Source organism: Catharus ustulatus, chromosome Z, assembly GCF_009819885.2.
Source record: "Catharus ustulatus isolate bCatUst1 chromosome Z, bCatUst1.pri.v2, whole genome shotgun sequence".
Taxonomy (NCBI): Eukaryota; Metazoa; Chordata; class Aves; order Passeriformes; family Turdidae; genus Catharus; species Catharus ustulatus.
Genome location: NC_046262.2, coordinates 2,450,415 through 2,473,665, shown reverse-complemented (window position 1 = coordinate 2,473,665; position 23,251 = coordinate 2,450,415). Strand labels below are relative to the sequence as shown.

Sequence of the window (23,251 nt, the reverse complement as noted above, 5' to 3'; positions counted from 1 at the left end):
ACACACACAGCACTGCTGCCAGTGTCAGCCCTGGGGCAGAGCTGACTCCTGAGCCCAGGGATGGGCCATCACTTTGGGCTGGTGGCAGTCACAGGGCACTGTGCTGTGAGGGTTTTATGTTGTCCATTATGATAACAGCAAGGCTGTGGTGTATGGCATGTCCTGGCATGGCCCTTTTCTAGGCTGATGTGTTTCTGTAGGCAAAACCACTTCAAGAGCATTAGAGGTCCTTGGCTTAGGTTAGAGCACATTCCTGCTTCACAAACAATGCCTAGTCTGTGCTCATCAGGTCTTTTCTTTAATTTTTTCCATCTTAATGTCTCTGAAACTGGACACTCAAGCCTGTCCCCACACCTGACCCTTAGGTCTGCTTTCAGAAAAATTTAAACTCCTCTATCATCAGGAAGCAAACCCTGAACCGTGCTGAATTTTTGCCAGCACTTTCTCCCTCTCTAAGCAATTTGACATTCAGCTGCAGCAAGGAGAGGAGCTCTTCATGCTGCTCAGGGGTCCTTCTGTGCTCTGTACATCAGCACATCTTACAGAGTGACATGGTGGATGAGCAATTTAAATGGAAAGGGATGCTGCCTCTTAAAAAGACAGTGAGGATTCAGCTGCTAAAAGCATGCAAGAAAAAGCTCTCACTGCAGCCAGGAAGAGATCTGCCATAAGTCAAGTGCTCTTCATTTTGATCATGGGTAGATGTTGTTCCCTATTCTTAAATGGCAGAAGCATCTTTTAAAAAATACCCACTTGGCTTTTTGTTTTTTTTCTTTTTTTTTTTTTTAAAAACCCAATACATGGCTCTGACTTCATCTGTAAAACACAGATCATGATGTTGCCTGGATATATTTTTTTTTTCCTGGATGCTTTTCCTAGCACTGAGAACATGCAAAATGCTAATGTAAAAGCTGTGCCTCCATGGAGCAGCGCACAGGCTCACTGCAGCACAGGCACGGGGAGGGGAGCTTTCCTGGGAGCAAAATTAGCAGCTTCAGAGGCACGTACTGCAAGATGCCAAGAGCAGAACAGCCAACAAAAAATCAGTAGGAAGAGCAGTAGCTATTTTCTCTTGTCTTTCCACTTTCACATTGCAATGTACAAGTGTAAATGCCCTGTGTGGTTACAGCACCTTCCTTTTCTTTACAGTTGTGTGTCTGCATTTGAAGACATTGCCAGGATGCCATCTCTGGGGAACAGTGGGGTGGCACTGATGTGACCCTACTGCATTAATTTAGCAGAGGAGTGGCAGTCAATCAGCTTGTCTGCTGCTGATTAACTCAGCCTCAGCTCTCAACAGCTAAGAGGAAAGGTTAATTTTGCACTGTGGGCTGGAGTCAGGTTCTCTCTGCTGAGAGCCAAGAGGTTTTTGTCTGTGAATGTGATGCACTCCTGACACATCCTGGGGGATGAAGGGCTTGGGGCTGCTGCTCTCCTACCTCCCAGTACCTTCCAGGCTGCCCCCACTCTCATCTCCATCCCAGGAGCAGCTTTAGCCCCACACCCTGCCCAGAATTTTTTAATCCAGACCCAGCACCCCTGGGAGCTCTGGTGCAGCCTCTGTCCTGCCTCCAGACATGGAAAATGCATGGACATACCCCAGCCAAATCCTGCCACCTGCAAGCTGCAGCTGACTGTCCAGCCGTGTGATATTCATCTGTTAATGCCATTTATTTAGCAATATGATACCATGGTCACTCGAAGCACCGTAGGATGCAACTGCCTAAAGAAATTTTGTACCTGCTATTATTTGGGGCATTGATAGTGTGTTTATGCACAGTCTGCTGAGTTTCCTGCAGCAGGAGTGTGAGATTTGGGCAGGAAAACCAAGCTGACCGTGCTTCATTACCTGGGGTTATCACCTCCTGCAGGGAGCAGTGAATTCCCAGCCGTGCCTGCCTCCCCTGTGCCTGACCCACCGCTGAGCAGGGCAGCAGCATCCAATATCTGGGAAATGTCACAGCCCTCACAGGCAAAGCACATGGGGTTAAAAGCAAGGAACTGAGCTGCAGGCAGCAATGGATGCTTCTCATAAGGCAGCTCTTAGCAATTATCCTTCTGTTTCCACAGCACTCCCAAGAGCAGCAGTGTTTGAGATCCATCCCGTGCTGCTCAGCACTGAGCAGTGGATTTGGGAAGGGGCTGGGGGAGAAGGGGATGGGTGGATAGGGAAGAGGCATTGCTACCATCTCTGAACTGCTGCTGGGAAAGGAATACTTTTGTGGTTAGTGTGGAAAGAATTGTTGGTACAGGGAGAGGCAGGCGCCTGGACCTGCAGACTGGGTACAATTCCAGCCCGAGTCTGCCACAGCCTTGCAGGAGCTCAGGACTTTGGTTTTAATGCCCATATGCCTTGGCTCCTGCCTGTCAGATCGAGTCAGGCATCCCAGCCCACCAGGAACTGTCTGACAAAAACCTCTTCTTGATGGAAGGGACTGACTTGTCAGAGTCGAAGCTCCTTTGTACCGCTCTGACAGCGCGTTCCTCAGTGACCGAGCTCTGGGTCAGAGCATCCTTAAAATGTCAGACAGCCTATGGCTAGGGCAAAAAGCTGGGACCTGGCCTCCCAACACACTTGATTCACAGCAAACATCTGAATTTAGCTCTTGTTTGTCCTGGCAGAGAGCTCGTCCCACCAGGATAAAACAATCTCTTCCTAGATTAGCTTCTGGTTGGAGATGTGCTGATCTTGTGTATCCAGCAGCTGAGGAAAAACTCACCCAGCCCACCCATTAAACCTCTTTGTGACACAGTAGCAGGAACTCCAGAGACAGCTACACACAGCAAAATATAATTAGAGCCTAAAGCAAGCCCTGGGAAAGCAGAGGGGCTCTGCTGAGCTCACCAGCAGCCAGCTCTGTCTCAGAATTGGCAGTGGCACACAGATAGAGAAGACTTCTTTCTCCTCTAGTTCTGAGAAGTGTTGAATTCAAAGGGTTGGTTTAGAGCTCAAAAATAATTAATCTCTTTAAAGGGTGATTGACAGCTACATTTATTAATGAGCCATGCCTTCAGAGGTGGGGAACAGCATCTTTATCCAAGGGTTCAAACTGGAAATGCGGATTATGAGCACACCTGGAGCACGGGGGTGCTGGAGAAGAAGGAGTTTTGCCTTGGACAGAGCAGTGAATGACTTTATCTGGTTGGAAATATGAGTGCTGGTTTCAGGGCCTGGTTGACCTCTGAAAGCCCCCTCTAGCCCAAAGAATTCTCTGATTCTGAGGCTTTTGGCTGTGAGCATCTCTGCCAAACCACAGGAGAAAACTGCTCAGAGCCTTTGCAAGGCTTTGGGGCTCCTGTCACTGGAGGCAGCACTGAAGGCTGGCTTGAACCTGGTTCAGCATTTCTTTAATCTCACCAGAGCTCTCCAAAAGTGTGGTTTTTAAAGAGGTATTATTGCTGTCACTCAAGAAGGCCAACACAGGGGAAAAGAAAGGATTCAGGGAGTGTCTGGACATCTCTCTCAGGCACAGGGTGGGATTTTTGGGGGTGTCCTGTGCAGGGCCAGGGTGTGGACTCGATGTTCCTTGGGGTATTCTGTGACTCTGTGGTTGTGCTGCTGTGTCAAATATTGCATCACCCTCAGCCACTATCTCAAACCCTTCCTAAAATCATCCTCCCCACCCAGGCCAGAAACCATCAGATTCACCTCCATTTTCTGCAGCTCTTACATTAAACCAAACGTGCATCAAAACAGTTAATATATTAGGATTCAGCCTGGATCATCCCTCTGCAGGGCCTGTGAGAGGCAATCTACCACATGCAGGAGGCTTTGCTTGTAGGATATGCTAAACTGATGTTCCTACTGTGACTTCAAAGTGATGATGACTTTTTGAAGTGAGCTTTAAACGACCTTGCTCAGGAGACAATAGTGGTTTAGTTGCAGAGGCATGGAGCTTAGCACATGGCAACCCACCTTGTGACAGCAGTGCAGAAATCCTTGTTCATCTAATTCTCCAAGATTTATCATTATTTTTCATTAGTTCAGCCCCAGGGTGGGAGCCCATTTAAAAAAAAAAAAACATTCACAAAGGAAATATCTGCTTTCTCCTTTCACCAGATCTGCTGTTTTCAAAATTGAAGAAAACATTGAGAATATCCTCTTGGGTTAAACACTTTTGCTCAGAAATAGGAGTGAAATAAATGTATGTTATTGTTGAAAATCATACTATTAATTCTGTGCTTCAATATTGCTTTGAATAGATCAGAATTTCTTTAAAAAGTTACTTCGTTTAAAAATTGAAAGCTGAATTAATTTCCATATATAGACATAATTAGTCAAAATTATCACATGTCTTCAAAAACATGCTGTACTCTCTGTTTTGTATTGGGTACACAGAGATCTATGTACCAGCCACACACTCTTGCCTCTCCAAAATCTTTTCTCTCTATGTGAATTAAAAATCTCCTTTTCTATCCCATTTCAGGGCTCCGTGCATTTTTTGTGTTTTACAAGTCACGAGTGTTTCTTTTATATTTCTACATTTTCATTTCTCATTCCTTTTAACCATCTTTAGAGAAAAAAGCAACAGGAAAAAAAAGAAGTGTGACAAGTAAAATGTCCATAGCTGCCTCATTTGGGACACAGTGACAACGAGTTGGGCAAAGTTTGCAGGGAAAGTAAAGTCCTTGTTAGAACAAAAGAAGTACTTTTGATCAAAAAGAAAAGACATTTCTGGATACTCAGTATGCCAGACAGCATGACATTTTTTTTCCCAGTGTTATAAATGGGGTGGTAAAAGATATTATTCCTTCTAAAAACCCTGTTCATGGAATGCTTCACCATGCAGCAAGGATTCATCCTGAACACAGAGGGTACTCACCATTACTCAGAAGCAAACAGCTCATATGTATTTCATAAATATATTTATCTGCATTTTCCTGTGCTGATTATAGTCTTCCAGTTTTCAGAGTAAATAAAGATGAATTTTGATGAGAAGGTAACACGTATTAATATTTCATTCCCTCTTCCTCAACTTCTGCGTCCTCAGTTTTTTCATTTTTCCCATCATGGAAGTTTCCAGAAGTGTGAAATTGTGTGGTCGCATTTGGAAACAAAACCCAGGGTAATCCAAGGATCACATAGGTTTGAAAAGCTTTCCAAGACCATGGAGTCCAACCCTTCCCCCTGCACTGCCAAGGCCACGGACCCATGTCCCCTAATGGCTCCTAAATCCCTCCAGGGATGAGAACTCATCCATGAGGGACCAGTGCTGGTCTTGAAGCCCAACTTTTTATAAAATGAGATTGCAAATCCAACAGGGCATCATCAGCTGGTGCCTCACATCCCAAATTCTGCTCCTCACCTGAGCTTCTAACATCAGTAGGTTATTGGGAAATATTGGCCACAGCGTCCATTCTGATCCAGCCCTTAAGGATATCCCAGGATGGAAGGAAGGATTTAACTTCTGACTCTCAGTGAATTGCATGCACCAATACCTGCTGCTCCAGATGTTTCCTCAAGTCACAGCCAGGTCAGTGCTCATGAGCCTTCAAGTCAGCCAACAGCGAACATTAAAATCTGGACAATGAACTGTGAAGCCTTAACCCAAGAATCCTTCAAAGAGGAAAGGAGTAACCTCACATTCACAGCTCAAACAGATGAGTCTTAGGCCATAGTGAATCTAAAAACCTCAGAGACTACCGAGAGCACATTAATGCTTTGATAATAAATATTTTTTTTAAGTTTTTAAAGGCAAGACCTCCCTCTGCCTGCACAAGCACTCAGGGAAATTTCACCACTCATCTGGCTTTACTAGAATCCAAATCCCAGCTGCCCATGGTGATTTCACAGCCACGGCCCTTAGGACATATCCATGCAAACTCTCAGGTGCAGCATGTATTCACACAACCAAAAACTTTCCCTTTCAAAACTCCTTCTTGTTTCAGCAAAGCAGAAATGTCATTCTGACTTTAAAAGACCCACCCCTAGATAAAGAACAGCTATATTTGATCTCTTGTAATCCTTCTTTTAAAAAAATATAATAGAAATAATAATAAAGAATAGCATTAAGTGGCCAATTTTCACCACATTTAAATATGGAAAAATTAAACACAATGCAAACTGTGTTGGAACTCTTCCATCCTCAGGGTTGAGGTGTGCCACATCAATGTGCTTCTCACTTTCATTATTAGCAGACCAAATGAGATTAAACTTTACCCAGAAATAGCAGAGATTGAAGTAGTTCTGCAGTTTGGTGGCACACATGGAATTCTGTTCTACTGGGAATATGCAGCCTTGAAAGAGTTTGACATGAGTTGCTGTCCTTTGCCCATTTATAACCTGTCATGTCCAATCCTAAATAATTTCAGGGTGCAGAAATTTCATCTGACCAAAAAGCCAGATGAAAACCGCACCTTGCCTCTCAACCTCATTTGCAATAGGCAGGCTGCAAGGACTTGACCAAAATTTGACAGGTTAGCATAAGATAAAATTGCATGGGAGACTGAATAAATTTTCAGCTCACCGTGCTCTTGAGCGTGATTTTAAGGACCAAGTGAGTGAACATCCCCACTGCAAATGAATGACTCTGCTTTCTCAGAGTAAAGCATGTACAGAGAATTGTTTGATTAGCAAGAAGTTTCAAGGGAAATCAAGAGCAGCCAATATGTATTTCCCTTTTTCTGAGCATAACTGGAGGTTACACTGCACAGAGCCCAGACTAACCTCGAGCAGCTGAGTAGCTGTGGGAAAGAAAACCCCAGAGAAAAGATGTTTATTGTTGGATAAACAACATGTCACTAACCTGACCAAACCTCAGCATCTTTTATGAATCTGGACAAAACTTAGCCTTGCAGATATGTTTTGGTGTTATGTCTTGAGAAACCCAGATGAATAACAGCTCTCAGGGCTGTGCTTTTCAGCCAGGTGATAAAAAGCTGTAACAATCACTCATGGGGATGGAGAAAGACACAACCTTGGTGTCCCACCTGTAGGGATGAAAACCATGAGGCAAAGACCAGTGAGGTCCAGGCAAGTGGGAATGGGGGATGTGAGGATCTGTCCACTGAGGGGCACAGAGGGTTCCTGAGAACTCTGCAAGTGTCAAATTGTGGGCTGGGACCTTCAGTTACTGTCCAGTGTTGGAGTCCCCACCCCTGAAGGGGTTCAAAAGCCACGAGGATGTGGCACTTGGGGACATGGGTCAGTGTGGGTCGAGCAGTGCTGGGGAAACAGCTGGACTCTCTGATCCTGGAGGGCTTTTCCAGCATAAAGGATTCTGCGATTCTATGAACTGACTCCTGAATTTCCCATCCTGTTACACCTCCATTGGGTCAGTAGATCTCCCAGTGCAGCTGCAAGTTGCTGTGAATGCATCCCCACCGCTTTGGCAGGACATCAGACACCCTCAGAGCGATCCAAAACCAGCAGCACTCAAAGGAAAACCAGCACCTGGCTCCAGTTTTGAACCTGTCCCTTGCACGAGGGCTCAGCCACAGCCATACAATCCTAAGGCTTCATAAACTCAAATGAAGCAGCATAAAGCTGAACAATAGCCCTCCCTTGTAATTAATACCTGCAGTGTAAATTAATCCAGGCTGCCAATAGAAGCTGCTGGGTAAATAAGAATCTGTGACACTATCCCTGTCAAAGGCCCGTGGCCATACGATGCCATGGATGTGAATACAGGGAATAGAGGGTTATTCAAGCAGGAACACTTAAGATGTAACCTGTTCTCCTTGAGAAACGTGTGGCATTCCACAGGGAACCTGGCAGGAGGCATTTTATGAGGATAACTGAATGCAGTCACTCAGGTCTCTGCAACTGCTAAGACGTGCATGGTAGTTCTATTTGGATCATGAAAAGTACTCTAATTTTGGGTTTTGTGTATGTGTGTCCATTTTTTCTACTATATGTTGACTGCTTTTTGCTGCACATTTTTTTCTGCATTTTAAAATTATTCCTCCTTTTTTTTAATTCTTTTTTTACCCCCCCTTTTCTACAGAAATTGTCTGTCTGGCCTGTGCTCCTCACCAAGATACAGGCTGTCTGCCCATAGTTTAGCCAGTTTAGATATAAGCACCTACAGCCCCCCTTCAAATAGGCTTCAGATGTCTTTTCAATGAAGCAAAAATATGACAAAGAAAAGGAGTCTGTTTTTTTCAAGCCCACATCCTTCCCACACAAAGCACAGAGAAGGTCCCAGCAGTGACCTCCAGTTCAAAAGAGGAAGGTAAATCCTCATGACAAAGACAGGAAAGTTCTCCAGGAGAAGATCAAAAGCTGAAGATGCTGCAAGAGAGGGAACCTGGAGGAAACTTGTTTGATTACCTCCAAAAACATTCCTGACTGTGACAGCAAATGAAGCATGAAAGCAAAGCATGAAGCTAAGTTTGGCAACAACAGAGTCTGAGTGGTTTATAAAGAAAAACTGAAAAAATAAATGGATTGAAGATGTGATTGAAGAGACATAACCAGAAAGGAGAAGAATATGGCACTGTACTGCAAAGTGAGAACATAGGCTTAGAAGGGAATTACTAATCTTTCCTTACATAAACTTACATAATTTTTCATTATCTAGGGGCCTAGAAAATGTTAATACTCAAAGAGTAAACATCAATATTTAATCCATTGGAAAGAAAAAACAAAATACCCTAAAACCCAATCAAATTCAGGGCGAATGACTTGTATGTACAACAAAAATCATATCGCAATCGCATTTCAGACCTTTACGGGTCCGGAGGGAGGCAAATTAATTCAGATACATTTACATTTGCAGCTGACAGCTCACCACAGCAGTCTGGGGATGTTTATCTTTCATTAATTATGGTTCAAGGGGAACTGCAACCTGAGATAGCTGAGCTAACCCTCTCCTCTTACAGATCCAGACCTGCCTCTGGAAGGTGTCCAAGCCTTCACCCACGCCGCTGGCCCCAGCCCAGCCTGTGCTGCTCAGCAGTGGGGCTTATCCCTGGTAAAGGTGGTGAGAGCTGGTGCATTCCTGACAAACGCCTGCCTGGGTCTCTTCTTTCATGCTCAGGAGACAATCTTACTCGTATTTATGCCGGGCCAAGCACACGGAGAGCAGCTCATCCACATCCCAGAGCCACTTCTCCGGAAGAGCGAGCGCTCGGGACTGGCTGTTCTGCTTGTGAAAGGAAAAGCAGCTCCAGCAATCTCACTGGAGCTGCACTCTCCTGAGCCAGCTGAGGGTTCAGCCCACGAGTCCTTTCCTGCTGTGAGACAGGTGTTGAACAGGATGGAGGAAATCACACACGCTCCCTTGAATCATCTCTCCCAGGCAGGGGCAATAATAAATTCAGATAAGGTGTTGTGTCATTTAAAGATCTATTAAGATTGAATGGTTGACTTCCTCCTCAAGAGAGCCTCTTCTTAATTGTACATTGCTTTGACTCATATATTACCTTCTCCAGAGCCCTCCTGCCCCTCGAGGGTCCTTAGATTCTCCATTTCACAAATCAATTTGGATTAAAAAAGCAGCAAGATACTTCAGCACACACAGCCCCAGTAGTAACTGGGTGGGGTTTTGGCAGATAATGTCTCCAGACGTTATCTCATTCCCTTGTGGAAGCCACCCTGGGGATGTCTGCATTTTTAAAATGCTCCAATACGCATTTCTTGTCAATGAATATTATTTGTACATGCCAGCTCACATGCAGTATCCTTTAATGATTACATATTCAACACACCAGCATTCTTTTGGAAGGTTGTATCTCAGTAGTGCAAAATTGCTGAATGATTCTGGGTCAATTTACTCTGTTAACATGACCTCAATAAAAATAACAATACTTTGCCCTTCTAGAGCATCTATCAATGCCCACAGCACTGCTTAAGTCTGGCAAGAAATTGGTTTTGCCAAATAATTGCTCCTAAGTGGTAATGTCAGCAACATTATTGCAAGAGTTCTACTAATTATTCTCAATAAGATTCGATCCTAGAAAAAGCATGAGTTTCCTCTTTTTAGCACCGAAACACACAGCTCTGTTTCCCAGCACACCTGTGGCTGGTGACCTTCACTTCCAGGCCCAAAATTAAGCTCCCAGGAAGGAGCAGTGCCCTGGTGAGTCTGTCAGGAGAACACAGCTCTGCTTCCCCATTAGCAGATGGAGTGCTGACATCCCACCTGATGGTTTGCTGGCTCCTCTCTCCCATCTCCATCACCTTCCCACTCGTGTCACATGCACCTCACATCACTGCATGCACACTGGTACCAATTTGAGAGTACATGTCAGGTGTGCAAGTTGTCCTGGCCTCCTGTCAACATCATTAGCTTAAAACCATGCTATAAAAACAGGCACACCAGCTCAGTGTGGGTATCATACCCACATACAGCAAAACCAGCACGGAGTTACAGCAAAACCAGTACAGATTTACAGCAAAAGTGATGGCTCCTTTGTGGAAATTTCCTGCAGGACACCACCAGAGACTGGAAACACTTAACTTTATGGACAGGACTGCAACCACACTGCCTCTTTTGGTAGCAGCTAAATCTTCCAGGGTAGGATGTCTCTCATCTACAGGTAGGTATTCAATCCAAATTAATGTTGTTATCACAGAACCCTCAGTACTCGACAAATGAGCTTCTCCAAACAGTGATTTATCCCACCCTAAGACATCAGATCTAACACTGGAAGAAGAAATTATCCTCTGGAGACACCTTGCATCTTCCTGTATCTCTCTCCACTGACTATAAAGAAAACTTAAATTAGCTCAGACTAGACAATTACTTTTTTATGTGACGAGACCATCTCAGAGCAACCCTGTCCTTTTCTACAGAGCACCAGAAAGCCAAGTTGGTTTGTTGTTTTTTTTTTTTTTTTTTGCAAACCCTTACTTTTGGGCACATCCATGGGATTCAGGCTGCCAATGAGGTCTCTGACATACAGTCCATCCCCGTCCTCCTTGCTCAGCCAGTTGTTGCAGGGGAAGTAGAAGCGGAGGTGAGGTCTGTTCATGTCGGTCACGATCACACGGTCCAGGAACCAGCCCGCGTTCAGTCCCGTGTTGTCATGCTCAATCCTAGAGGAAGAACAGCCCTGTCTTAGTGTTCTGGGTGAGACTGGCCCCCAATTTTGTGTACAGTAATTTCACAACCATAAGGCGCACCGGACTATAAGGCGCACCCCCGGGAGTCGGCAAAATTCGCAACATTGTAGATCATATAAGGCGCACCGGACTATAAGGTGCACTTCTGGGTTTGGGACAAAATTTTAGTCTAAAGGGTGCGCCTTATAGTGGTGAAATTACTGTAATATGATACACTAGGCAAGGCTGGAGCAGCTGTACGCATGATTTCTGTTTATGGCTGTCTATCCAGAGAGTTTCAAGGAACTTATGTGCTTTTACAGGGTACATTAAAAATAACAGCCTTCCATATGGGCAGAGATCACAGGTGAATCTGTGAATCTTTAACTGCAAGGAGATGCTCACAAACATACCTGCACCTCCACATTCATTCAACATACTCATTCATTCACCTTGCACTGCATATCTAAAACATGAGGGACTGCCTTCCCACCCAGTAACCCCCCTGCTCTATTCTCCACTTGCATTGTTTTAACCACCTCTTTCCAGCTTTCTTTGTACTACTTACTAATTTTAAGTTTTACATCAGTCAGTCAGACACTGGTTAAACATAATAATTATCATTTACATTACACTAAGTTAGCAAAAGTGGATGGCAAACCCGATTTACCTCCACTGGGACATAAAACCAGTTCTAAACATCTTTCCCCATGATTGCATTTGACAGAAATACAATTCTTGGTGGGGAGCATGGATACTTATAAGCAATACCGCAGGTGATTTCACACTTCAGTTCAAATCTTCGGCAGTAAACAAGCTTTTACCACCCCTTAACTTCACCTTGATGGGAGCATGTTAAGAAATAATGAATAAAACATGGCAATGCTTAAACATCTACAGCCTGTCATCCTATTAGCACCTCACAGAGCAGGTGCTGTGGTAGCAGCGTTGTGCAGGTACCTTATTTTCTTTATTTGTCCAACGTTATTGGTTTTCACTCGGAACACATCTGTTTTGCTCCTCTCAAAGGCCGTGCTGCTCCTGCAATGCACATGCATCAAAAGGAATGGTGAAAAACCAGCAGCCTTGACAGCAAGCACGCAAGTGCTAGCGTTTAAGGATAAAGAAGTGTCATTCCTAATGCTGCAAAGACCTAGTTTTCAATACCCTCTCCCCAGTGACAGGTTTTGGATGCTCTAAGTACTGACATTCAGTAGACTTTTTTACTTCTCAGACTCCAAGAGTTCTTCCACAAGCTGAGGCAGAAGCTTTGGGGGAAATGCAATGTGCTTTTAGTCTCGGAGTCCCACTCCCAGACATGTCCTCTCCTGTCATCCCAGCCTCCAGGCATCAAGCTGACCTGCTCCTGGTGATGGAGCAAAGGGCTCCAGCAAGCTCCCTGTGTGGCCACAGATCTGTGCAGAGCTCAGCCAGAGTTAAAAGCATCCAACCACATCCAACTTTCCAGGCCCATCTCCCATCACTATTTTAAACAACTGCTGAAACTTTGGCGCTTCCTCCTACAATCTGTATCTCATTCCAAGTAAAACAATTGTGGGCAGGAAGTAGTTCGACTTTTTTGGTGAAGTGTTGAGTGTGAAGTTTGTGTTTCACAGGTGCAACTGCATAAGCAATATAAACTCTATTGGCCCGGGTCAGGGGATGTAGAATTTAATTCTCATTTCTGCCTCTAGCCTGCAGTGTGATCCTTGGCAAGCACCTCTGTCCTTTTCTACGAAAACACTATGAATAACATCAAGGCAAAGCTCTGAAGCCTCTCCCACCTGCCCTCCCTGACGGGCCCCCATTTCCCCTGGGCTGCTAAGCATGGCCATGGATGATTAAACACAGCAAAATCCAGAAGTCATATTAAAACGAACAAGAAACCACAAACCTCGAGCAGCGCAAAGCCACAGTGACAAGCGGTTCGCAGGCAGAAAGTTAATGAATATTAATAATCCCAGCAAGGGGGATTGGCTTTGCTCTCTGCTCTTCACGTTGCTGCAGGATCTGCATGTGCCTTGCTTACAGGTCGTTTTGTGTTCTGCTAAACCCCTGCCCAGCCTTCCTCCTCCTCCTCCTCCTCCTCCTCCTTGTCCATTCTGCTGTTCCCCACCAGCGCACGGAAAGGCTAAAATGGTTAACCTTTCCGTGAAGACAAGAGGCAATTAAACCCAGCCCAGCCTCCCCCAACCTGGAGTGCAAACAGGCAGCCAGTGCAAGGCAATTAGTCTGTCAGGCTTGAATGAGCATCGTAATGACAGCAGCTTCTCCCCGCATTGGCTCGGGATCGATGCAGCGCCGCAGACTGCTACGGAGATGGCATCCAAGTATTAAGTGAGAATAATCAGCCCAAAGCTCTCAGTCCCACTGGTTTGTGGCAGTCCTGCTCTGTGCTGGGCTCTTTATTTGCTGGGATGGATGATGGGGAGCAAAGCTCCTGCTGCAGGGCATCCAAAAATGCCCACTGAGCGGATGCTCAGCGCATCCCGAAACAGCTTGGGGAAGCGTTGGAAAACATGGCATAGCCCAGGAGTCAAACCCCTGGGAAGTCTTGCTGTCAAAAGGTAGGAAGAGTTCTGACAAGTCTCTTCCCTTGAGATGGACCTGAAGCACCAACAGCACCAGGAAGGAAAAACCCAGTCCTTCCTCCAGCACTGCCGCTTGTGTGGGGAGAGAGTGAGTGAGGGAATATCCCACAGTGAATGGCTGCCCTGGAATTTAGGCTAAAAATAAAGAAAGAGTGGAAGAAAAGGAGAAATTACAGCTGGACCATGTCAGAGTCTGGTCCAGGCTAGGACTAGGATGAGATATTCACAGCCAGATTACCATAAGGAACTTGTTACACCAAACAATGAGGTACACTGGCTTGCACAGCCCTGGTGACAAATAAAGCAGGGAAAATATGACTTGGAAATTGCAGCACTAAATTTGCAATGTTCAGGCTTGACTGGGTTCAAACCCGGGGACTTTAGACCATACGGTTAGTCTAAGGACCTTCTGAATTTCACTACAGCCCAGTCATTAATCTGAAATAACAGGCCAGGGCAACCCTAGAAATATGTTCCATTTGGGTTTGTTGTTTGGCATATTTTATTGGCTCTAGCATCTCCATTTTTTTCCATATTCTGTTGCAGCATTTTTCCCAACTGCTTTGTAAGAAACATCCAGGAGGCTTCATCAAAGACTAGTATATGAAATTAATAGATATAATTTTTTTTTTTTTTTTAAATCTGAAGCTGTTTTCAGATTTTTTCATTTTTTTTCAGTTGAGTAATTGCCTGCAGGCTGCACTGCTTGCAAATGTACAATCGTTCAGGACACTTTGTCCCCTGGTTGGGTTAGTGGTGCTGCTAAAAGTTGCTGGAAGAACTGGTACATATTCGAGTGTAGCATTTTTAAATCCCTTCATTCATCTCCTCTGCAGGCCATGGGCACAGAGAGCAGAGCCAGGGTCATGAGGGTTTTGCAACTTCTTGGTGGGCTGACAACCAAAAAGCCTCAATAACGCAGTTTTGTTTGCAAAAGTACCTAAATAAACATTTGTATGAGTGAATTTTTTTTTCAATGAAGGCGAATTAAAGAGTTGATCCCACCATCTAAATGAAAGTCACATTAGAAATGGAAATTTTGAATGTTTGTAGGTAATAGTCTTCCCTTTTGATGAGCTAGCAGCACCCCTTTTCACAGCTGAGCTCTTAGGAGCAGACAGAAAACCTGGATACTGATCACAGCAGAGGCACAAAAATAATGACCTTCAGCAGTGATGGAGTAACCTAAACCAATTTAGCCTTGAATCCCTGCTTAACAATAATTTAAACTACCTTTCCATTCAGTATTTTACCTGGAAATGCCTTGAACACACAGAACTTCCAGGAAAAGCACCATGGACTAAGGGCTGCACAAAGTGTTATTCTGGATGTCAGTTCAAACAAATTTTAAAAATGCTCCATTAAACCATTAGAAAGAGTCAGTTCTTGGTTGCATCTCCCTGAAATGCTGCCCACAGCTCTGCCTGCCACGGGTGTTCAGCAGCAGGTGGAGGGGCTGTGTATTGGGGATAATTTTGGAAGGTGTGTTGGGGATGATTTTGGAAGGTCGTAAGCCCAAACCATCCTAAAGCCTGCCACTCTTCAGGAAAAAATAAATGCTACTTGGTTCACCTGCTAGATCAGGGGAGGTTCTCATGCACTACGGGTGGGCAGTGTGGAATATCACAGAGTCACAGAATCATTTGGGTTGGAAAAGCCCTCCAAGGACATCGAGTCCAGCCGTTCCCCCAGCACTGCCCAGGCCACCACTGACACAAGTGCTCAAATGTCACATCCACACAGCTTTTAAACCTCTCCAGGGATGGGCACTCCACCTGTTCTGGGCTGAGACAGCCCTTTTGGTAAAGAAATTTCCCTAATATTCAACCTGAGCCTCCCCTGGCCCAGCCTGAGGCCATTCCCTCTCCTCCTGTCCCTGTTCCCTGGGATAAGATCCCAAATCCCCCCGGCTGTCCCCTCCTGGCAGGGAGTTGTGCAGAGCCACAAGGTCCCCCCTGAGCCTCCTTTTCTCCAGGCTGAGCCCCTTTCCAGCTCCCTCAGCCCCTCCTGGGGCTCCAGCCCCTTCCCAGCTCCGTTCCCTGCCCTGGACACGCTCCAGCCCCTCGGTGTCTCTCTTGTCCTGAGGGTTCCAGAGCTGTCCACATTTTACATGAATTGAGAAGGAGAGGAAGGAAATCTCTTCCCAAAAAGCACACATTGAACTCTGCTCCCTTCCCCATATATTTGCAATTGCTGTAGTGTTCTCTCTCCACATCCTTTTTCCATGTAGGATTTCCCTCCCACCCTCCAGTTAGTCTCATCTGTAAGGGTGGCATGAAAAGGTGTCAGGGATGAGTACTGGTCTGTCCCTGTTGTTTTCCTGGCTTGAAAGTACAGCTTCCCTCACCCTCAGGATGTCTAATACACGTTACAGGCTGCTTGAATCTGTGTTATCAGCCTCTGGCTGAGATGGCATCACGCCAGAAGATGCAAAAGGTTTTGGAAAAATGCTGAAAAATGCTGTCCTTAAACCTCTGTCCCTCCCTACACATCCACTATCGATCACTCCTGGAGAGAGGACGCTGTCCTGTACAAACTAACTACAAAAAATCCCCCATGTGTTCAAACCGTGTTTACTCCTAGCACAGGGCTCCAATAGCAGCATCATTAACCTCCTCCTTGGAGCAACAAATACTCCAGGGAGTTTGGTCTGCAAATATTTAGCCAAGACTGCTGTCATGAAGCTGACAGCATCAGTCAGCGGGTGGCTGGGAATACCACGTGAGGCAGCATACATCCAAAACCACTCCAGATGGAAAAGAAACCGGCAGAAAAGCACAGCCACTGTCAGTGTCTGTACCAAGGACATTATTGACCAGCAGAATGGATCCTGCTTAAGCTGGCACTGAAAAATTGGTGAAAAAACAGCCCCACCTGAAAGGGTTTAATTGGATGGGATGAATTGCTAAGGGCTGTAGCAGCGTGATGACACCCAGGAGGCAAAAACCAATCTGAAACCATGGGAGCCTGAATTTACCCCAAAACTTTACAAAGTGCCATAGGACACACAGACTCTGCCTTATCCATAATCATTCCAGGTACAGATTCAGACAGCCTTAATTACAGACGTTGGTAAGTGCTCCTTCACTTGGTACTGCACGGAGCAGCCTCATCTTAATGTCAGTTTTTCATCTTTGGTGATGTGATTTGCATAAACAAAATAAAGTAGTGGTGTCTAATTTAGATAGTCTTAGCTATGCTTTATCAGAAAATCATTGAATCATAGAATGTCCTAGTTTGGAAGGGACCTTAAAGATAATTTCTTTCCAACCCCACTGCTGTGGATGGGGATGTCTTTGTTATCTGCAGTTTGGTTGTTATTTTCTAGAGAAACTGTATGCAAAGCAAACAGTGCCACCAAGAACAGTCAGTATTTCCCGGTATTAAATTACATTTTTAATTACACTCACTTTTCCAGATTGAGGTAAATTTTAGTCTGTCGAAAATTTTCATCCCCTTCCCATGGAGAAAGGTTTTTAATTTCTAATGAGAATGAGCTCAGGCATTTTTAAGACTGACACTAATGAGTTGGGATAGGGGCAGGATTTTGAGCAAGACAAAGTGCTTGAGTTCATTCCAGGAATACACCTTGCTCTCATCCCAAGGGGAAAACTGGCCAGGTTTTACAGTCCAAAAATTGCAGCTGACACTTGATTAGCAGGGACCTGGGTCTAATAGCTGAATTCCCTTAAAAGTCTGGCTGTTTTAAGCAAAATCCTGTTTTTCTGTCTAAGGTTTGACCTTCCTTGTAGTTGTGCCACCAGCTGCTGTGTGAATAGCTGCTGGTGGATTATAATTTATACATATGCCAATTATACCCACTCTTATATTTAGGTTGTTCAACACCTCAGTCTAAGCACTCTGTCAGGTATTTTATTCCTGAAACACTAGACGTAGGCTGGCTAATAAGGCTGAGCAAGGGAGAGGGGGAAAAAAAATCCCACTTAGTTTCTTTTTCAGAAGGGAATTTGGACTCCAAAATGTGCTGTTACTTAACTCCGTCCCAGACCATTAAGTCTTCAGAGAGCACTGAAAGTGCTGCAGATTTGTACAGACATAAATCAGGGCACAGTTAGATACATAAACATCTGTAAAATGGCAAACATCCTGTGGCATTAAAGGAAAAGGATCACAGCTCATCTCTGAAGCAGAACTTTGGCAGCAATGTCAGAATCCTTTCCCCTCTGCACCTGGGGTTTGTTCCCTTCCTAACCTGAACAGCCCTTTCTGCACCAGCTACCTAACCCTTCCTAGCTGATTATATTAACTGCTCAGAATAAATAAGCTCTCTTTCCTGTATTTATTTATTTATTCCAGTGAGGTTAGATAACAAAATCAGATCTTCTGCCACTGGGCTTGGCTTAACTGCATTAGAGCTACAAATATTACCATCCTCTAAAGACTATCCTGTACATACTCTGCAATTCATATGTATTTGCTAGCATAAGGAACAGGAAAAACTCTGTATAGTCACCCAAGACCAGGTAGAAGTGACTGCCAATTAATTGTCTTCAGCATCAGAAATTTAAAAAAAATCCTTGGTATTGTCCTCAGATTTAGTAGCAGGCCAGCTGTCACCAATTATTTCATCTTTCTTCCACATTGCCGTAGCTGCTAAATCTTCTCTTAACTCTTGCTTCTTTTTTTTTTTCCTGTGATATTATTTGCAGGTGTCCCCAGGTGGACCAAACAAGCCTAACACTGAACAGTTCCACTAGCAAGAAAAACACAGATTTGGACTAAAAGCTGTGAAGGAGCTGGCAGTGTCACTCCCAGCTGAATGCTGTACTATTTCCCCAGCCTCAGCCTGGTGGAAAGCACATGTACATGGAGAAATAAAATACTGTGGAGGATCAGAACTCTGTGCTCAGAGTGGAACCACAGAGGATCAATTCATGCCTGTGGGAAAAGTCTTGAAAAGTGTGAAAATGTCACCGAGCAAAGCCTTGGTGTTCACCCACATGTTCGTGATGGAGCAGGGAAAAAAAACCTCATTTATGGTAGTGTTTTTAACTTCTGGCTGAGCTGTACCTGGTACAGGGTGGTAGATGGGGAGCTGAAAAGTTGCATGAGCTGGGTTTTGAAGTGGGATTTTGCCAAGAGCTTCTTTGCCAGCACCAGGGATACAGTCCCCCCAAGACTTACAGAGAGTGACTGCAAAGGAGGAGTCATTCCAGCCCCTCCCAGGCACAAAACACTGCTTGTCTGAACCTCCTTTCCAAAATGAATCACAGAACCACAAGATTTTTGTGTTGGGACCTTGAAGTCCGTGGGCAGGGACACCTTTCACTACACCAGGTTCTCCAAGCCCTGTCCAACCAGCCCTGGAATATCCTTGACCCAGGGATGGAGCAGCTTCTCTGGACAACCTGTACCAGGGCCTCACCATCCTCATAGACAAGAATTTTCTCCTAATATTCACCTATCCCTGCCCTCTGATATTTTTAAGCTGTTTCCCCCTTTTCCTGTCAATCCATGTTTTTTCTCTTAGCCCCCCTTTTGGAACTCAACTCTCAGCTCAGATTTTGGGTGCTGCCACTTCCAGAACCAGTGTTCCTCCTGACCAGTCATGGCAAAGATTTGTGTCTTTCACAGTTACCTTATTGTTGGCCAGTTTTAAAAACCACACCATATTTCATCAGCTTGCCATGTCTTCCCCTTACCACGCACGACAAAAAGACCTGAACAGTGATGTCTTTCACTACCAGCACACAGTCAGGAAAGAAACAGGAAAAAACCCATTCTAACCAGAAGCTGAAATGGTAGTACCATCTTTAGGCAATGCATGATATTTTAGCTGTCTGTCATTCATGGGGAAATGTAAACATCTATAAAATGTCATGCATTTGCAGTCATAAGTGAACCCGTGTAAACATTTAGTTGAAAGATGCATGAGATTCCATCCTTTTGCCATATTCACAAAGCTGCACAACAAATTTGGGGGGTGGGGAGGGGGCAAACTGGCTGTTCCTTGGTTTTCTTCACAACTAGGGGACAAGACTTTCAACTGAGCAGGTCTGAAGGCACTCCTACAACCAGACTAGATTTTTTCCTTGATGGAGTGCTGTCAAGCGCCAGACTTTGCTTAGAGACACAGAAATTTTGCTGATCTTTGGGAAACCCCCAGTGGAAAGCTGTAGTTGCAGTTCTAGCGGTCACCTCCTACGGGACCAGTTTCAGGAGCCCTGAACTCCAGAAGGTTGGCTTCCTGAGCCTTTCATCCTTGCTTTCCACACCTCAGCCATCTGCTCCCTGCAGCAACAGGGACCAAGCCCAGAAGGCTAACTCAGGTCTGAACAAGCTCAGAGCGCTGCTGCTGCAACCTAAAATAATCTCTGTGTGTCCTTTCTTTTTTCCTTTCACAAAATAACAGTGGTGAGAGCAGGAGGAAAGAGGGGGCATTAACCTAAGTGCCAGCAAAGACCACCTGCACAACCAGCAGCATCCTTGATGCCACAGCTGATTGAGAAATCTGTTATGGACATCTTTTGATTTCTCTAAAGGGCATAGAGTATATTTATTAAATTCATTGGTTAATATTTGGGTTCTTTCCAAAGCCTCGAGCAGATGAGTGCTTTCTCAATGAAATGGCTATTTATGTAAATGCTGACCACAAGAAAAACCCCCTGGAAAGCAGATGTTGCTTTGATGGCCTTGCCAAATGCTAGGAGGCAGGTTTGGAGGCTAAAAGGTTTTTCCCCAGCAGAGCTGCTGCTGCTGCTCCCAGCTCTGTCACTGACCTGCTATGGAACCATGTCCCTTTTTGGGTCCTTGCCTCATTTTCCTTCTCTGTTAAATCAATGAAAATGGCATTCTGCCTTGTCAGTTTGTTGGGATGTCTGGATGAAAATCACACAACAAAACCAAAGGATTTCATAGAGACATATACAATAGGAAGCTCTCCCTGGTGTTTCTAGAGATTCTGGGACAATAGAACTCCTTTGCCTAGCTCTGGTTTCTGAATTTCAAATATGGCAAACAGGGCTGAAATTTCATGTATTTTCTTTACCATTCCCATATCATTTTCTTTACAGACTCTCATGTTTGAGTTGTTTCACTGGGAAGAGAAGCTCTTTTGAGGGTAAAATTTAAAATAGTTGCAGGTACCTCTTGTCGGTGCTGTAGAAATGGAGAAAATGTGAAGTTACCGTGTGACATAAACAGAGGATTAATAATTCTGAAACACATTCTCAAGAAAACCAAAACAATAAGAACACCAAAAAAAAGAGACACACAGCCTCTTCTAGACCCTCTGGAGAAGGGATTTCTGCTTTATCTTGGTGCAGTTGCCTGACTAAGGGGAAATAAGTGCATGCAGAGCTGGCACTTTGTTAAAAGTCATCTTACTTTCATGGGAAATGAGCACCTGCTGGCCCTGATACTCACTTTTTTAAAAAAACCAAACAACTATTTAGAGAGTCAAAAGCATCTTAATAGGTTCTTAAATTATAAAATAGGTTCCCACTAAGTTCAGCATGCTGATGAGGAACGAGGAGACACATCCATAGGATGGTGTTGGCATCAGCTGAGGGAAAATAGAACAGGGCCACCAGAGTGATGTGCAACTACAGTGGTGTGCAGCAAGGCAAAGAGCAGGCAGGATGGAAGCAGTCTCAGTTAGGAGTCAGCTTAAATTCTTCCATTTCTGCTTGCCTCAGATTTCCTGTGGCTGGTTGTAGGTGGCTAGCTATCAAAATTACTTCAAACCCACTGAGTTACTCTTCAGAATCATTCAAGGACACTTCTGTCTGTACCTGACTAGCATGGAGACCTCCGTGGGATCTAGGCATGGGAATACAGCCCATCATGCCCACTCCAACAAGCAATGAATATTCTCAGCTCCTAAACTGGGAGCTCCAAAATTAAGCCCCAAGAAAAGCAAATATCTCCACACCTTGCAAGCATGAGCTTTATATAATGTGGATTTCCACCCACAGAAAGGAATGCAGGTTCGCAATGGATTGGGTACGAAATACACAATTGCAAAAATTCAGATTTTTCTGGTGATCTTAAAACACTGTATAACAGATTTATTCCCTCCACATCCATCAGCATGATACTATGTTTCATCAAAACGCTTTAACAGTCCCTGAAGGACAGGCCCCAAAGATAGAGATTTCCCTCCAGACACTTACTTGCTGGTGAGATGAGTCTTGGGAGTGATGCCGTGCTCTCCAAAGAGAGTGACAAAGACGTTGGCGTCGGTTCCTGCTCCCCGGACATCTCCTGTGACTGTCACCACCTCGTAAACTGGGAGAAGGAGAAAAAAAAAACATCAGGGCAACAGGAGAAAGCCCTCACCCTTTATATATCCACATCATCACCAAACCTGAGCTGACAGATACACCTTAGAGATGGATCTAGGTACCCACTGCCCAAAAAACCCATTTATTGGACAGGGCGTAGTGAACCCAGCTGCCAAAAATCACCACATCCAACAAAACTGCTGGAGACACTTTACATGGGCAGAGAGGCATGGAGTTGGGATGGATTTTGCTGCAAATAAAACACTTATCTGTGAACATGCTGCCTCCCCTACCGTAATGCAAGTGTTACATGGAGCAGATGAATTTATGTGAAGTGTTGAAGCTGTGGAGCCACTTTTCATTTATGCACATGTCAGTGCAACGCACGCTTTCCTGTTTGCCCTGATAAGATATTTGTGTGGAAGCTGAGACATCACTACAGCTAGGAATTTTGCATTTTGGTTTTCTGAAGATTTTACCAAAGACAAAATGGCATATCATGAGAATCACAGAATATCCTGAACTAGAAGAGGCCTGGAAGGCCCCAGAAAAATTCACTCAACAAGACATCAGTCTTTCCAGTCTCTCACAGGACCCACAAGGATGATTAAGTCCAACTCCTGGCCCTGCACAGACACCCCAACAATCCCCCCTGTGCATCTTTGGAGCAGTGTCCAAACTCTCCTGGAGCTCGGGGCCATGCCCATTCCCCGGGGAGCCTGGACAGTGCCCAGCACCCTCTGGAGGAAAAAACCTTTCCCTGATATCCAGCATAAAACCCCTGACAATAGGCAGGAAAACACTTAAATTAGAGTCTCAAAGTGCTATCTATTTATCTTTCCAAGTAGTAGAGTGTGTGACAACTTTATTTACACACACATATATCTTCTTGGGAGACACACAAGTTAAAAAGTGCCTTTTTTCTCAAGCAGCATGACAGGATCCAATGGCCAAAAGGCAGAGTTAGACAGATTCAAATAACAGTCAGACACAAATTTCTTAGGATGATGAGTGATGCTAGAACAAGACTTGAGGCTTGAAAACAGGTTACCTTACTGAAGGACATGTTTAGGTTGTCTCAACACAGAAGGAACTGGAAGAAATTACAAAACCTTGCCTGTGGCCAAACTACGCACACTGATGGTCCTTTTTGGCTTCAGACAACATGATGTTCACGATCTAATGATGGCATTTCAAACTCAGACTTATAAACTGAGGAAAGGCTATGCTTTCATCACTTCATCCTGCACAAACTGACTGCTAATTATGGTATTTCTCACAACTAATGCTGCAAAAATATTCCTCTTCATGGGTGCATCAGAACTAGTGTCCATCTCTCCCTCACTACATCACAAACCTATTATACTCTATTCACAGAATATTCAGAATAAACATATTCTATTCTTTGTATATTCAAAAGATATAAA

General features: G+C 44.6%; 1 protein-coding gene across 1 annotated transcript in view; it reads right to left on the bottom strand.

The window, feature by feature from the left end:
* The window catches only part of LOXHD1 (lipoxygenase homology PLAT domains 1), a 133,967-nt gene extending 112,153 nt beyond the window's left edge, over positions 1 to 21,814 (bottom strand). Inside the window, exons 1-3 of the mRNA XM_033085064.2 lie at positions 21,714 to 21,814; positions 11,948 to 12,028; positions 10,797 to 10,981 (exon numbers count right to left, since the gene is read on the bottom strand). Coding sequence (XP_032940955.2) covers positions 10,797 to 10,917 — 121 coding nt within the window. The 5' untranslated portion in view covers positions 10,918 to 10,981; positions 11,948 to 12,028; positions 21,714 to 21,814. The remainder of the gene's footprint in view (positions 1 to 10,796; positions 10,982 to 11,947; positions 12,029 to 21,713) is intronic.
* Between the last annotated feature and the right edge of the window lie 1,437 nt (positions 21,815 to 23,251).